Source organism: Pelophylax lessonae (assembly GCF_965119305.1).
Source record: "Pelophylax lessonae genome assembly, chromosome: 3".
NCBI classification, from domain to species: domain Eukaryota; kingdom Metazoa; phylum Chordata; class Amphibia; order Anura; family Ranidae; genus Pelophylax; species Pelophylax lessonae.
This window is the reverse complement of record NC_138770.1, coordinates 45499378-45516665: the sequence shown is the minus strand read 5'-3', so window position 1 is coordinate 45516665 and position 17288 is coordinate 45499378. Positions and strand designations below refer to the sequence as shown.

Below are 17288 nucleotides of genomic sequence, written 5' to 3'. Positions count from 1 at the left end.
CTTAAAGGATTGGAAAGTGCTAGCAAGCTCCTTGACAGAGGTGGCTAGATCTGCGTTTTGACTTTCCGTGTGTTCCTTCACTAAACTCTCCAGACATTCTTTGCATAAGGGTTTAGTCCAAGTTTCCCCCATATTCTCTTTGCAGGAAGGGCATCTCTTCTTGGAAACATGGGCTGGCTTTTTCTCTGAGGCTTTCTGTAATTTCAAATATAAAAGGCATAGTTTAAAATCCACTACCTAATGCTCCCCAGCCTGCACAGCTTGCCCCACCAGAGGGTGTTGCTAGGGACGACCATCACCAAGAAGATCCCACAGTGTGACCCTCAGCCTCCCTACTCCCCTTAATTCTAAGGGAACAGAAAATGGAGCTAGTGGGAGAAGTAAGGGAGAACCACCCCAGGCCTCCTTACCTTATGGTGGCTGGTGCTGTTATCTCCCGGCGCGGTAACTGAGGTATGTGCCTCCGACATGCTTCCTGGAGTGGCTCTTCTTAACCTGGCAGCTGTCCCCCAGCTTGCAGGACGCACCAGCCTTTCATATGTGGCGCGCTCACCGCCGCGACCCGGAACCGGAAGTCGCGGTTTGCCGCCGGAAGTGCCCGCCCCTACCGGAAGTGACGTCCCCCGTCATCCGGCCCGGCTGCTCCACACCGCCGCAAGCGGGGGGCGGAATGCACCATGGCGGACGCTCTCCCCGAGCGTGGTGAGCGGGCCCCCCAGCCAAGAAACTCCGCTGAGCGAGGCTGTGGTGATAAAGATTTTCTGCGGCCGACAGGTAAGCGGGTCCCCCCCGGTGCTGTCTTTCTTGGCCGCCTTCTGAGAGTACCTGACTCCCTCTAACTTCAGCCTCCTGGCTTCAGCTAAGGCTCCTCTTGGACGGTGTCTCCCCGCTGGAGGAAACACCAGAACTGAAGCAGCCAGCTGGAGGGAGGCTTAAATCCAATAAATTGGGGCGGTGTTTCCTAAGAAGGGAGGAGCCAGGTTCTCTCAGAAGTGCCTGTCCTGAAAGACGATAAGGGAAAAAAACTTTTTTTTATTATCTTAGGCTTTCCAGCCGAGAGGAGAGATTTGAGGTCTTATTGAGCCCAGATCTCTCCATAAAGAGGACCTGTCATTCACTGTTCCTGTTACAAGGAAAGTTTACATTCCTTGTAATAGGAATAAAAAAAATAAAAAAATAAATAAATAACAATTTTAAATGAAAAGTGTAAAAATAAAAAAAGTAAATTAAAATAAACGATAACACTATTCCTGTTACAAGGAAAGTTTACATTCCTTGTAATAGGAAAAAAAGTGATAAAAAAAAAACAATTTAAATGAAAAGTGTAAAAATAAAAATAAAATATACAATATAAAAAAAAAACAATGTAAAGCGCCCCCTGTGCCCTTGTGTAAAAATAAAAAAATAAAATAAACAATAAAAAAAGTTTTTTTTTTTTTTTTAAATCTCAGGCTCTCCAGCCTAGAGCAGAGATGTGAGCTCTTACTGACCCCAGATCTCTCCTTAAAGATGACCTGTCATACCCTATTCCTATTACAAGGAAAGTTTACATTCCTTGTAATAGAAATAAAAGTGATTAAAAAAAAAAAAAAAAAAGATTTAAATGAAAAGTGTAAAAATAAAAAAGTAAAAATAAAATGAACAATATTAAAAAAAAAAAAAAAAGTAAAGCGTCCCTCTGTGCCCTTGTGTAAAAATAAAATAAAATAATAAAAATAAAATAAACAATAAAAAAAGTTTTTTTTTTTTTTAATCTCAGGCTTTCCAGCCTGTAGGAGAGATTTGAGGTCTTATTGAGCCCAGATCTCTCCATAAAGAGAACCTGTCATTCACTATTCCTGTTACAAGGAAAGTTTACATTCCTTGTAATAGGAATAAAAAAAAAATAAAAAAAAAAATAAATAACAATTTTAAATGAAAAGTGTAAAAATAAAAAAAGTAAATTAAAATAAACGATAACACTATTCCTATTACAAGGAAAGTTTACATTCCTTGTAATAGGAAAAAAAGTGATAAAAAAAAAAACAATTTAAATGAAAAGTGTAAAAATAAAAATAAAATATACAATATAAAAAAAAAAAAAAACAATGTAAAGCGCCCCCTGTGCCCTTGTGTAAAAATAAAAAAATAAAATAAACAATAAAAAAAGTTTTTTTTTTTTTTTTAAATCTCAGGCTCTCCAGCCTAGAGCAGAGATGTGAGCTCTTACTGACCCCAGATCTCTCCTTAAAGAGGACCTGTCATGCCCTATTCCTATTACAAGGAAAGTTTACATTCCTTGTAATAGAAATAAAAGTGATAAAAAAAAAAGATTTAAATGAAAAGTGTAAAAATAAAAAAGTAAAAATAAAATGAACAATATTAAAAAACAAAAAAAGTAAAGCGTCCCTAAGTGCCCTTGTGTAAAAATAAAATAATAAAAATAAAATAAACAATAAAAAAAGTTTTTTTTTTTTTTTAATCTCAGGCTTTCCAGCCTGTAGGAGAGATTTGAGGTCTTATTGAGCCCAGATCTCTCCATAAAGAGAACCTGTCATGCACTATTCCTGTTACAAGGAAAATTTACATTCCTTGTAATAGGAATAGAAAAAAAATAAAAAAATAAATAAATAACAATTTTAAATGAAAAGTGTAAAAATAAAAAAAGTAAATTAAAATAAACGATAACACTATTCCTATTACAAGGAAAGTTTACATTCCTTGTAATAGAAATAAAAGTGATTAAAAAAAAAAAAAAAAAAGATTTAAATGAAAAGTGTAAAAATAAAAAAGTAAAAATAAAATGAACAATATTAAAAAAAAAAAAAAAGTAAAGCGTCCCTGTGCCCTTGTGTAAAAATAAAATAAAATAATAAAAATAAAATAAACAATAAAAAAGGTTTTTTTTTTTTTTTTAATCTCAGGCTTTCCAGCCTGTAGGAGAGATTTGAGGTCTTATTGAGCCCAGATCTCTCCATAAAGAGAACCCGTCATTCACTATTCCTGTTACAAGGAAAGTTTACATTCCTTGTAATAGGAATAAAAAAAAAAATAAAAAAATAAATAAATAACAATTTTAAATGAAAAGTGTAAAAATAAAAAAAGTAAATTAAAATAAACTATAAATTTTTTTTTTTTTTTTACATCTCAGGCTTTCCAGCCAAGAGGAGAGATGTGGGGACTTATAGACCCCAGATCTCTCCATAAAGAGGATCTGTCATGCACGATTCCTGTTACAAGGAAAGTTTACATTCCTTGTAATAGGAATAAAAAAAATAAAAAAATAAATAAATAACAATTTTAAATGAAAAGTGTAAAAATAAAAAAAGTAAATTAAAATAAACGATAACACTATTCCTGTTACAAGGAAAGTTTACATTCCTTGTAATAGGAAAAAAAGTGATAAAAAAAAAACAATTTAAATGAAAAGTGTAAAAATAAAAATAAAATATACAATATAAAAAAAAAACAATGTAAAGCGCCCCCTGTGCCCTTGTGTAAAAATAAAAAAATAAAATAAACAATAAAAAAAGTTTTTTTTTTTTTTTTAAATCTCAGGCTCTCCAGCCTAGAGCAGAGATGTGAGCTCTTACTGACCCCAGATCTCTCCTTAAAGATGACCTGTCATGCCCTATTCCTATTACAAGGAAAGTTTACATTCCTTGTAATAGAAATAAAAGTGATTAAAAAAAAAAAAAAAAAAGATTTAAATGAAAAGTGTAAAAATAAAAAAGTAAAAATAAAATGAACAATATTAAAAAAAAAAAAAAAGTAAAGCGTCCCTCTGTGCCCTTGTGTAAAAATAAAATAAAATAATAAAAATAAAATAAACAATAAAAAAAGTTTTTTTTTTTTTTAATCTCAGGCTTTCCAGCCTGTAGGAGAGATTTGAGGTCTTATTGAGCCCAGATCTCTCCATAAAGAGAACCTGTCATTCACTATTCCTGTTACAAGGAAAGTTTACATTCCTTGTAATAGGAATAAAAAAAAAATAAAAAAAAAAATAAATAACAATTTTAAATGAAAAGTGTAAAAATAAAAAAAGTAAATTAAAATAAACGATAACACTATTCCTATTACAAGGAAAGTTTACATTCCTTGTAATAGGAAAAAAAGTGATAAAAAAAAAAACAATTTAAATGAAAAGTGTAAAAATAAAAATAAAATATACAATATAAAAAAAAAAAAACAATGTAAAGCGCCCCCTGTGCCCTTGTGTAAAAATAAAAAAATAAAATAAACAATAAAAAAAGTTTTTTTTTTTTTTTTAAATCTCAGGCTCTCCAGCCTAGAGCAGAGATGTGAGCTCTTACTGACCCCAGATCTCTCCATAAAGAGGACCTGTCATGCCCTATTCCTATTACAAGGAAAGTTTACATTCCTTGTAATAGAAATAAAAGTGATAAAAAAAAAAGATTTAAATGAAAAGTGTAAAAATAAAAAAGTAAAAATAAAATGAACAATATTAAAAAACAAAAAAAGTAAAGCGTCCCTAAGTGCCCTTGTGTAAAAATAAAATAATAAAAATAAAATAAACAATAAAAAAAGTTTTTTTTTTTTTTTAATCTCAGGCTTTCCAGCCTGTAGGAGAGATTTGAGGTCTTATTGAGCCCAGATCTCTCCATAAAGAGAACCTGTCATGCACTATTCCTGTTACAAGGAAAATTTACATTCCTTGTAATAGGAATAGAAAAAAAATAAAAAAATAAATAAATAACAATTTTAAATGAAAAGTGTAAAAATAAAAAAAGTAAATTAAAATAAACGATAACACTATTCCTATTACAAGGAAAGTTTACATTCCTTGTAATAGAAATAAAAGTGATTAAAAAAAAAAAAAAAAAAGATTTAAATGAAAAGTGTAAAAATAAAAAAGTAAAAATAAAATGAACAATATTAAAAAAAAAAAAAAGTAAAGCGTCCCTGTGCCCTTGTGTAAAAATAAAATAAAATAATAAAAATAAAATAAACAATAAAAAAGGTTTTTTTTTTTTTTTTAATCTCAGGCTTTCCAGCCTGTAGGAGAGATTTGAGGTTTTATTGAGCCCAGATCTCTCCATAAAGAGAACCCGTCATTCACTATTCCTGTTACAAGGAAAGTTTACATTCCTTGTAATAGGAATAAAAAAAAAAATAAAAAAATAAATAAATAACAATTTTAAATGAAAAGTGTAAAAATAAAAAAAGTAAATTAAAATAAACTATAAATTTTTTTTTTTTTTTTACATCTCAGGCTTTCCAGCCAAGAGGAGAGATGTGGGGACTTATAGACCCCAGATCTCTCCATAAAGAGGATCTGTCATGCACGATTCCTGTTACAAGGAAAGTTTACATTCCTTGTAATAGGAATAAAAAAAATAAAAAAATAAATAAATAACAATTTTAAATGAAAAGTGTAAAAATAAAAAAAGTAAATTAAAATAAACGATAACACTATTCCTGTTACAAGGAAAGTTTACATTCCTTGTAATAGGAAAAAAAGTGATAAAAAAAAAAAAAAACAATTTAAATGAAAAGTGTAAAAATAAAAATAAAATATACAATATAAAAAAAAAAAAAAAAAACAATGTAAAGCGCCCCCTGTGCCCTTGTGTAAAAATAAAAAAATAAAATAAACAATAAAAAAAGTTGTTTTTTTTTTTTTTGTTTTTTTAAATCTCAGGCTCTCCAGCCTAGAGCAGAGATGTGAGCTCTTACTGACCCCAGATCTCTCCATAAAGATGACCTGTCATGCCCTATTCCTATTACAAGGAAAGTTTACATTCCTTGTAATAGAAATAAAAGTGATTAAAAAAAAAAAAAAAAGATTTAAATGAAAAGTGTAAAAATAAAAAAGTAAAAATAAAATGAACAATATTAAAAAAAAAAAAAAGTAAAGCGTCCCTGTGCCCTTGTGTAAAAATAAAATAAAATAATAAAAATAAAATAAACAATAAAAAAAGTTTTTTTTTTTTTTTTAATCTCAGGCTTTCCAGCCTGTAGGAGAGATTTGAGGTCTTATTGAGCCCAGATCTCTCCATAAAGAGAACCTGTCATTCACTATTCCTGTTACAAGGAAAGTTTACATTCCTTGTAATAGGAATAAAAGTGATTAAAAAAACAATTTAAATGAAAAGTGTAAAAATAAAAAAGTAAAAATAAAATATACAATATAAAAAAAAAAACAATGTAAAGCGCCCCCTGTGCCCTTGTGTAAAAATAAAAAAATAAAATAAACAATAAAAAAAGTTTTTTTTTTTTTTTTTTTTTAATCTCAGGCTCTCCAGCCTAGAGCAGAGATGTGAGCTCTTACTGACCCCAGATCTCTCCATAAAGAGGACCTGTCATGCCCTATTCCTATTACAAGGGATGTTTACATTCCTTGTAATAGAAATAAAAGTGATTAAAAAAAAAAAAAAAAAAAAAAAGATTTAAATGAAAAGTGTAAAAATAAAAAAGTAAAAATAAAATGAACAATATTAAAAAAAAAAAAAAGTAAAGCGTCCCTGTGCCCTTGTGTAAAAATAAAATAAAATAATAAAAATAAAATAAACAATAAAAAAAGTTTTTTTTTTTTTTAATCTCAGGCTTTCCAGCCTGTAGGAGAGATTTGAGGTCTTATTGAGCCCAGATCTCTCCAAAAAGAGGTTCTGTCATGCCATATTTCTATGACAAGGGATGTTTACATTCCTTGTAATAGGAATAAAAGTGATAAAAAAAAAAAATAAATTAAAGGAAAAAGTGAAAAATAAAAATAAAATAAACAATATAAAAAAAATTGTAAAGCGCCCCCGTGCCCTTGTATAAAAATAAAATAAACAATAAAAAAAAAAGCGCCCCCGTGCCCTTGCGCTCGCATGCAGAAGCGGACTCATACGTAAGACGCCCCCACATATATAAATGGTGTTAAACCACACATGTGAGGCATCGTCACGAACGTTAGAGGGAGGGCGATAATTTTAGCACTAGACCTCCTCTGTAACACAAAACCAGGTCAGGAATAAAGTTGTGGAGAAGTTTAAAGCAGGGTTAGGTTATAAAAAAATATCCCAAGCTTTGAACATCTCAGGGAGCACTGCTTAATCCATCATCGGAAAATGGAAAGAGTATGGCACAACTGCAACCCTACCAAGACATGGCCGTCCACCTAAACTGACCGGCCGGGCAAGGAGAGCATTCATCAGAGAAGCAGCCAAGAGGCCCATGGTAACTCTGGAGGAGCTGCAGAGATCCACAGCTCAGGTGGGAGAATCTGTCCACAGGACAACTATTAGTCGTGCACTCCACATATCTGCCCTTTATGGAAGAGTGACAAGAAGAAAGACATTGGTGAAAGAAATTCATAAGAAGTCCCGTTTGCAGTTTGTGAGAAGCCATGCGGGGGACACAGCAAACATGTGGAAGAAGGTGCTCTGCTCACATGAGACCAAAACTCGACTTTTTGGCCTAAAAGCAAAACTCTAGGTGTGGCGGAAAACTAACACTGCACATCACCCTGAACACACCATCCCCACCGTGAAACATGGTGGTGGCAGCATCATGCTGTGGGGATGCTTTTCTTCAGCGGGGACAGGGAAGCTGGACAGAGTTGATGGGAAGATGGATGGAGCCAAATACAGGGCAATCTTAGAAGAAAACCTGTTAGATTCTGCAAAAGACTTGAGACTGGGGTAGAGGTTCACCTTCCAGCAGGACAACAACCCGAAACATCCAGCCAGAGCTACAATGGAATGGTTTAGCTCAAAGCATATTCATGTGTTAGAATGGCCCAGTCACAGTCTAGACCTAAATCCAATTGAGAATCTGTGGCAAGACTTGAAAATTGCTGATCACAGACGCTCTCCATCCAATCTGACAGAGCTTGAGATATTTTGCAAAGAAGAATGGGCAGAAATGTCCCTCTCTAGATGTGCAAATCTGGTAGAGACATCCCCAAAAAGACTTGCAGCTGTAATTGCAGGGAAAGGCGGTTCTACAAAGTATTGACTCAGGGGGGTGAATACAAATGCAGCCACACTTTTCACATATTTATTTGTAAAAAAAAAACATTTATTTTTTTCCTTTCACGTCACAATTATGTGCCACTTTGTGTCGGTCTATTACACAAATTCCCAATAAAATACATTTATGTTTTTGGTTGTAACATGACAAAATGTGAAAAATTTCCAAGGGGTATGAATACTTTTTCAAGGCACTGTAGGTGATGTCAAACTGGGGGCCCTACAGCTGTTGGGGGAACTACAAGTCCCATGAGGCATTGCACGGCTGACAGTTACAAGCATGACTCCCACAGGCAGAGGCATGATGGGACTTGTAGTTCTGCAGCAGCTGGAGGGCCACCAGTTTGACACCCCTAAGCTAGTTCTATTTCGGGGGGTGATGAGATTCTAAGAATGGCCATCATTGGTGGGGGGGGGGGGGGGGAACGTTGAACTCCAGCTATAGATTTTAGTTCCATTGTTACCAGAGATTGAACCAATAGCGTAATCAGATCCCAGTGGAGGTGGAGAAGCCCTGTACCAACTACCACCGTATTCTGGGTCTTGTGCTGCCCTTCTGCATGGAGGAGGAGGGGGGGGGGTGGAGTCACTGGTTCAGCACGGGGGGGGGGGGGGTCACTCGTTTAGCACGGGGGGGGTCACTCATTCAGCACAGGGGGGTCACTCATTCAGCACAGGGAGGGTCACTCGTTCAGCACGGGGGGGGGGGGGTCACTGGTTCAGCACAGGGGGGGTCACTCATTCAGCACAGGGGGGGGTCACTCATTCAGCACAGGGGGGTCACTCATTCAGCACAGGGAGGGTCACTCGTTCAGCACAGGGGGGGTCACTCATTCAGCACAGGGGGGGGTCACTCATTCAGCACAGGGAGGGTCACTCGTTCAGCACGGGGGGGGGGGGTCACTGTTCAGCACGGGGGGGGTCACTCATTCAGCACAGGGGGGTCACTAGTTTAGCACAGGGGGGGTCACTCGTTCAGCACAGGGGGAGTCACTCATTCAGTACAGGGGGGGTCACTCGTTCAGCATGGGGGGGGGGTCACTCGCTCAGCACAGGGGGGGGGGTCACTCGTTTAGCACGGGGGGGGGTTGCTGGTTCAGCACAGGGGGGGGGGGAGACACTGGTTCAGCACAGGGGGGGGTCACTCGTTCAGCACAGGGGGGGGGGTCACTCATTCAGCACAGGGGGGGGTCACTCATTCAGCACAGGGGGGGTCACTCATCTCATTCAGCACGGGGGGGGTCACTCGTTCAGCATGGGGGGGAGTCACTGGTTCAGCACAGGGGGGGTCACTGGTTCAGCACAGGGGGGGGTCACTCGTTTAGCACAGGGGGTCACTCGTTTAGCACAGGGGGGGTCACTCATTCAGCACAGAGGGGGTCACTCATTCAGCACAGGGGGGGTCACTAATTTAGCACAGGGGGGGTCACTCATTCAGCACAGGGGGGGGTCACTCGTTCAGCACAGGGGGAGTCACTCATTCAGTACAGGGGGGGTCACTCATTTAGCACAGGGGGGGTCACTCGTTCAGCACAGGGGGAGTCACTCATTCAGTACAGGGGGGGGTCACTCATTTAGCACAGGGGGGGGTCACTCATTCAGCACAGGGGGAGTCACTCATTCAGTACAGGGGGGGTCACTCGTTCAGCACGGGGGGGGGGGTTGCTGGTTCAGCACAGGGGGGGGAGACACTGGTTCAGCACAGGGGGGGGTCACTCGTTCAGCACAGGGGGGGGGGTCACTCATTCAGCACAGGGGGGTCACTCATCTCATTCAGCATGGGGGGGGGTCACTCGTTCAGCACAGGGGGGGGTCACTCGTTTAGCACGGGGGGTCACTCGTTCAGCACAGGGGGGTCACTCATCTCATTCAGCACGGGGGGGGTCACTCGTTCAGCACGGGGGGGGGGAAGTCACTGGTTCAGCACGGGGGGGGGGTCACTCGTTTAGCACAGGGGGGGTCACTCGTTTAGCACAGGGGGGTCACTCATTTAGCACAGGGGGGTCACTCATTTAGCACAGGGGGGGTCACTAGTTTAGCACAGGGGGGGTCACTCGTTTAGCACAGGGGGGGTCACTCGTTTAGCACAGGGGGGGTCACTCATTTAGCACAGGGGGGGTCACTCGTTCAGCACAGGGGGGGTCACTCATTCAGTACAGGGGGGGTCACTCATTTAGCACAGGGGGGGTCACTCATTCAGCACAGGGGGAGTCACTCATTCAGTACAGGGGGGGTCACTCATTTAGCACGGGGGGTCACTCGTTCAGCACGGGGGGGGGTTGCTGGTTCAGCACAGGGGGGGGTCACTCGTTCAGCACAGGGGGGTCACTCATCTCATTCAGCACGGGGGGGGGTCACTCGTTCAGCACGGGGGGGGGGGGAGACACTGGTTCAGCACAGGGGGGGTCACTCGTTCAGCACAGGGGGGGGGTCACTCATTCAGCACAGGGGGGGTCACTCATCTCATTCAGCACGGGGGGGGTCACTCGTTCAGCACGGGGGGGGGGGAAGTCACTGGTTCAGCACGGGGGGGTCACTCGTTTAGCACAGGGGGGGTCACTCGTTTAGCACAGGGGGGTCACTCATTTAGCACAGGGGGGTCACTCATTTAGCACAGGGGGGGTCACTAGTTTAGCACAGGGGGGGTCACTCGTTTAGCACAGGGGGGGTCACTCGTTCAGCACAGGGGGGGTCACTCATTCAGTACAGGGGGGGTCACTCATTTAGCACAGGGGGGGGTCACTCATTCAGCACAGGGGGAGTCACTCATTCAGTACAGGGGGGGTCACTCATTTAGCACGGGGGGTCACTCGTTCAGCACGGGGGGGGGGGTTGCTGGTTCAGCACAGGGGGGGGTCACTCGTTCAGCACAGGGGGGTCACTCATCTCATTCAGCACGGGGGGGGGTCACTCGTTCAGCACGGGGGGGGGGGGGAGACACTGGTTCAGCACAGGGGGGGTCACTCGTTCAGCACAGGGGGGGGGTCACTCATTCAGCACAGGGGGGGTCACTCATCTCATTCAGCACGGGGGGGGGGGGGGTCACTCGTTCAGCACGGGGGGGGGGGGGAAGTCACTGGTTCAGCACGGGGGGGGTCACTCGTTTAGCACAGGGGGGGGTCACTCATTCAGCACAGGGAGGGTCACTCGTTCAGCACGGGGGGGGGGGGTCACTGTTCAGCACGGGGGGGGTCACTCATTCAGCACAGGGGGGTCACTAGTTTAGCACAGGGGGGGTCACTCGTTCAGCACAGGGGGAGTCACTCATTCAGTACAGGGGGGGTCACTCGTTCAGCATGGGGGGGGGGTCACTCGCTCAGCACAGGGGGGGGGGTCACTCGTTTAGCACGGGGGGGGGTTGCTGGTTCAGCACAGGGGGGGGGGGAGACACTGGTTCAGCACAGGGGGGGGTCACTCGTTCAGCACAGGGGGGGGGGTCACTCATTCAGCACAGGGGGGGGTCACTCATTCAGCACAGGGGGGGTCACTCATCTCATTCAGCACGGGGGGGGTCACTCGTTCAGCATGGGGGGGAGTCACTGGTTCAGCACAGGGGGGGTCACTGGTTCAGCACAGGGGGGGGTCACTCGTTTAGCACAGGGGGTCACTCGTTTAGCACAGGGGGGGTCACTCATTCAGCACAGAGGGGGTCACTCATTCAGCACAGGGGGGGTCACTAATTTAGCACAGGGGGGGTCACTCATTCAGCACAGGGGGGGGTCACTCGTTCAGCACAGGGGGAGTCACTCATTCAGTACAGGGGGGGTCACTCATTTAGCACAGGGGGGGTCACTCGTTCAGCACAGGGGGAGTCACTCATTCAGTACAGGGGGGGGTCACTCATTTAGCACAGGGGGGGGTCACTCATTCAGCACAGGGGGAGTCACTCATTCAGTACAGGGGGGGTCACTCGTTCAGCACGGGGGGGGGGGTTGCTGGTTCAGCACAGGGGGGGGAGACACTGGTTCAGCACAGGGGGGGGTCACTCGTTCAGCACAGGGGGGGGGGTCACTCATTCAGCACAGGGGGGTCACTCATCTCATTCAGCATGGGGGGGGGTCACTCGTTCAGCACAGGGGGGGGTCACTCGTTTAGCACGGGGGGTCACTCGTTCAGCACAGGGGGGTCACTCATCTCATTCAGCACGGGGGGGGTCACTCGTTCAGCACGGGGGGGGGGAAGTCACTGGTTCAGCACGGGGGGGGGGTCACTCGTTTAGCACAGGGGGGGTCACTCGTTTAGCACAGGGGGGTCACTCATTTAGCACAGGGGGGTCACTCATTTAGCACAGGGGGGGTCACTAGTTTAGCACAGGGGGGGTCACTCGTTTAGCACAGGGGGGGTCACTCGTTTAGCACAGGGGGGGTCACTCATTTAGCACAGGGGGGGTCACTCGTTCAGCACAGGGGGGGTCACTCATTCAGTACAGGGGGGGTCACTCATTTAGCACAGGGGGGGTCACTCATTCAGCACAGGGGGAGTCACTCATTCAGTACAGGGGGGGTCACTCATTTAGCACGGGGGGTCACTCGTTCAGCACGGGGGGGGGTTGCTGGTTCAGCACAGGGGGGGGTCACTCGTTCAGCACAGGGGGGTCACTCATCTCATTCAGCACGGGGGGGGGTCACTCGTTCAGCACGGGGGGGGGGGAGACACTGGTTCAGCACAGGGGGGGTCACTCGTTCAGCACAGGGGGGGGGTCACTCATTCAGCACAGGGGGGGTCACTCATCTCATTCAGCACGGGGGGGGTCACTCGTTCAGCACGGGGGGGGGGGGAAGTCACTGGTTCAGCACGGGGGGGTCACTCGTTTAGCACAGGGGGGGTCACTCGTTTAGCACAGGGGGGTCACTCATTTAGCACAGGGGGGTCACTCATTTAGCACAGGGGGGGTCACTAGTTTAGCACAGGGGGGGTCACTCGTTTAGCACAGGGGGGGTCACTCGTTCAGCACAGGGGGGGTCACTCATTCAGTACAGGGGGGGTCACTCATTTAGCACAGGGGGGGGTCACTCATTCAGCACAGGGGGAGTCACTCATTCAGTACAGGGGGGGTCACTCATTTAGCACGGGGGGTCACTCGTTCAGCACGGGGGGGGGGGTTGCTGGTTCAGCACAGGGGGGGGTCACTCGTTCAGCACAGGGGGGTCACTCATCTCATTCAGCACGGGGGGGGGTCACTCGTTCAGCACGGGGGGGGGGGGGGAGACACTGGTTCAGCACAGGGGGGGTCACTCGTTCAGCACAGGGGGGGGGGTCACTCATTCAGCACAGGGGGGGTCACTCATCTCATTCAGCACGGGGGGGGGGGGGTCACTCGTTCAGCACGGGGGGGGGGGGGGAAGTCACTGGTTCAGCACGGGGGGGGTCACTCGTTTAGCACAGGGGGGGTCACTCATTTAGCACAGGGGGGGTCACTAGTTTAGCACAGGGGGGGGGGTCACTCGTTTAGCACAGGGGGGGTCACTCATTTAGCACGGGGGGTCACTCGCTCAGCACGGGGGGGGGTTGCTGGTTCAGCACAGGGGGGGGGTCACTCGCTCAGCACAGGGGGGGGTCACTCATCATTCTCATCCCTTATAATCCACATCCAGCCTCAATCGTCATCTATATCTATATGACACTCCACTGACAGGGGCGGTCCCAGTGGGGGAGGGGTGCAGAGTGATCAGTGGGAATGTCTCCGGGTTGGTCTCCGGGAAGATGGCGGCGGTGATATGTTTCCTCTTCCGGTCAGCTGACTTCTCCCAGTGATCACATGACGGAAATGTCGGGGATGGCGGTGTGTGCGGTGTTGGTGATGAGTTGTGTGTTGGTGATTCGAGCTCAGGAGGAGGTGAGGGGGATACCGGGGTCCGGGGAGATCACCTTCCACACAGGGTGGGGGAGGGGAGATACAGCTTACATGACTCCTCCCCCTGTAGACGTGTATACTGACCCCCATAGACCAGCACCAATATCATTTTATTATGGGATGTACAGTGCTGACCAGGAAATGATCTCCATTATATGTCACACAGATCACATGTATACTGTCTGTATGTATATATATATATATATATATAGAGGGGGGAGGGGACGTGTATACATCATATACACATCATTCTTCTCTCTAATAGAGTGTCAGCTCCCAGGATCACACCCCTCCCCCCTCTACTATGGTGTCTGTACTGTCTACAGCTGTATTCTACATCACTGAGTGCTGGTGATATATATATATATCCTGTATAGTGACATCACACTGAGGAGGGAGGAGTATTCATCCTCACTCATCATCCTTCTCATCATCCCACCTCACTCATTATCATCATCCTCATCCCACCTCACTCATCATCATCCTCCTCATCCCACCTCACTCATCATCATCCTCCTCATCCCACCTCACTCATCATCATCCTCCTCATCCCACCTCACTCATCATCATCCTTCTCATCCCACCTCACTCATCATCCTCCTCATCCTTCTCATCCCACCTCACTCATCATCATCCTTCTCATCCCACCTCACTCATCATCATCCTCCTCATCCCACCTCACTCATCATCATCCTTCTCATCCCACCTCACTCATCATCATCCTTCTCATCCCACCTCACTCATCATCATCCTTCTCATCCCACCTCACTCATCATCATCCTCCTCATCCCACCTCACTCATCATCATCCTTCTCATCCCACCTCACTCATCATCATCCTCCTCATCCCACCTCACTCATCATCATCCTCCTCATCCCACCTCACTCATCATCATCCTCCTCATCCCACCTCACTCATCATCCTCCTCCTCATCCCACCTCACTCATCATCCTCCTCATCCCACCTCACTCATCCTCCTCCCTCATCTATCATCATCATCCTCCTCATCATCCATCATCATCTTCCTCATCCACCTCACTCATTATCATCCTCCTCATCCCACCTCACTCTTCATCCTCCTCATCCCACCTCACTCTTCATCCTCCTCATCCCACCTCACTCTTCATCCTCCTCATCCCACCTCACTCTTCATCCTCCTCATCCCACCTCACTCTTCATCCTCCTCATCCCACCTCACTCATTATCATCCTCCTCATCCCACCTCACTCTTCATCCTCCTCATCCCACCTCACTCTTCATCCTCCTCATCCCACCTCACTCTTCATCCTCCTCATCCCACCTCACTCTTCATCCTCCTCATCCCACCTCACTCTTCATCCTCCTCATCCCACCTCACTCTTCATACTCCTCGTTCCTACCTCACTCTTCATCCTCCTCATCCCACCTCACTCTTCATCCTCCTCATCCCACCTCACTCTTCATCCTCCTCATCCCACCTCATTCTTCATCCTCCTCATCCCACCTCACTCATCATCCTCCTCATCCCACCTCACTCATCCTCATCTATCATCATCCTCCTCATCCCACCTCACTCATTATCCTCCTCATCCCACCTCACTCATTATCCTCCTCATCCCACCTCACTCATTATCATCCTCCTCATCCCACCTCACTCATTATCATCCTCCTCATCCCACCTCACTCTTCATCCTCCTCATCCCACCTCACTCTTCATCCTCCTCATCCCACCTCACTCTTCATCCTCCTCATCCCACCTCACTCTTCATCCTCCTCATCCCACCTCACTCATCATCCTCCTCATCCCACCTCACTCATCCTCATCTATCATCATCCTCCTCATCCCACCTCACTCATTATCCTCCTCATCCCACCTCACTCATTTATCCTCCTCATCCCACCTCACTCATTATCCTCCTCATCCCACCTCACTCATTATCCTCCTCATCCCACCTCACTCATTAACCTCCTCATCCCACCTCACTCTTCATCCTCCTCATCCACCTCACTCTTCATCCTCCTCATCCCACCTCACTCTTCATCCTCCTCATCCCACCTCACTCTTCATCCTCCTCATCCCACCTCACTCATCCTCCTCCCTCCAATCTATCATCATCCTCCTCATCCCACCTCACTCATTATCATCCTCATCCCACCTCACTCATATCATCCTCATCCCACCTCACTCATTATCATCCTCATCCCACCTCACTCATTATCATCCTCCTCATCCCACCTCACTCTTCATCCTCCTCATCCCACCTCACTCTTCATCCTCCTCATCCCACCTCACTCTTCATCCTCCTCATCCCACCTCACTCTTCATCCTCCTCATCCCACCTCACTCTTCATCCTCCTCATCCCACCTCACTCTTCATCCTCCTCATCCCACCTCACTCTTCATCCTCCTCATCCCACCTCACTCTTCATCCTCCTCATCCCACCTCACTCTTCATCCTCCTCATCCCACCTCACTCTTCATCCTCCTCCTCATCCCACCTCACTCTTCATCCTCCTCCTCATCCCACCTCACTCATTTTCATCCTCCTCCTCATCCACTCACTCATTTTCATCCCTCCTCCTCATCCCACCTCACTCATTTTCATCTCCTCCTCATCCCACCTCACTCATTTTCATCCTCCTCCTCATCCCACCTCACTCATTTTCATCCTCCTCCTCATCCCACCTCACTCATTTTCATCCTCCTCCTCATCCCACCTCACTCATTTTCATCCTCCTCCTCATCCCACCTCACTCATTTTCATCCTCCTCCTCATCCCACCTCACTCATTTTCATCCTCCTCCTCATCCCACCTCACTCATTTTCATCCTCCTCCTCATCCCACCTCACTCATTTTCATCCTCCTCCTCATCCCACCTCACTCATTTTCATCCTCCTCCTCATCCCACCTCACTCATTTTCATCCTCCTCCTCATCCCACCTCACTCATTTTCATCCTCCTCCTCATCCCACCTCACTCATTTTCATCCTCCTCCTCATCCCACCTCACTCAATTCCTCCTCACTCATCCTCCTCCATCCCACCCTCACTCATTTTCATCCTCCTCCTCATCCCACCTCACTCATTTTCATCCTCCTCCTCATCCCACCTCACTCATTTTCATCCTCCTCCTCATCCCACCTCACTCATTTTCATCCTCCTCCTCATCCCACCTCACTCATTTTCATCCTCCTCCTCTCCCACCTCACTCATTTTCATCCTCCTCCTCATCCCACCTCACTCATTTTCATCCTCCTCCTCATCCCACCTCACTCATTTTCATCCTCCCTCCTCATCCCACCTCACTCATTTTCATCCTCCTCCTCATCCCACCTCACTCATTTTCATCCTCCTCCTCATCCCACCTCACTCATTTTCATCCTCCTCCTCATCCCTTTCATCCTCCTCCTCCTCATCCCACCTCACTCTTCATCCTTCTCAGCCCACCTCACCTTCATCCTCCTCATCCCACCTCACTCTTCATCCTCCTCATCCC

General features: G+C 45.5%; 1 protein-coding gene across 1 annotated transcript in view; it reads left to right on the top strand.

Moving 5' to 3' along the window:
- Positions 1–13725: 13725 nt before the first annotated feature.
- Positions 13726–17288, top strand: part of ATRAID (all-trans retinoic acid induced differentiation factor) — a gene marked incomplete at its 5' end in the record, with an annotated part of 21407 nt that continues 17844 nt past the window's right edge. The window contains one exon of the mRNA XM_082250698.1: positions 13726–13794. Within this exon, the coding sequence (XP_082106824.1) occupies positions 13726–13794 (69 nt within the window). The remainder of the gene's footprint in view (positions 13795–17288) is intronic.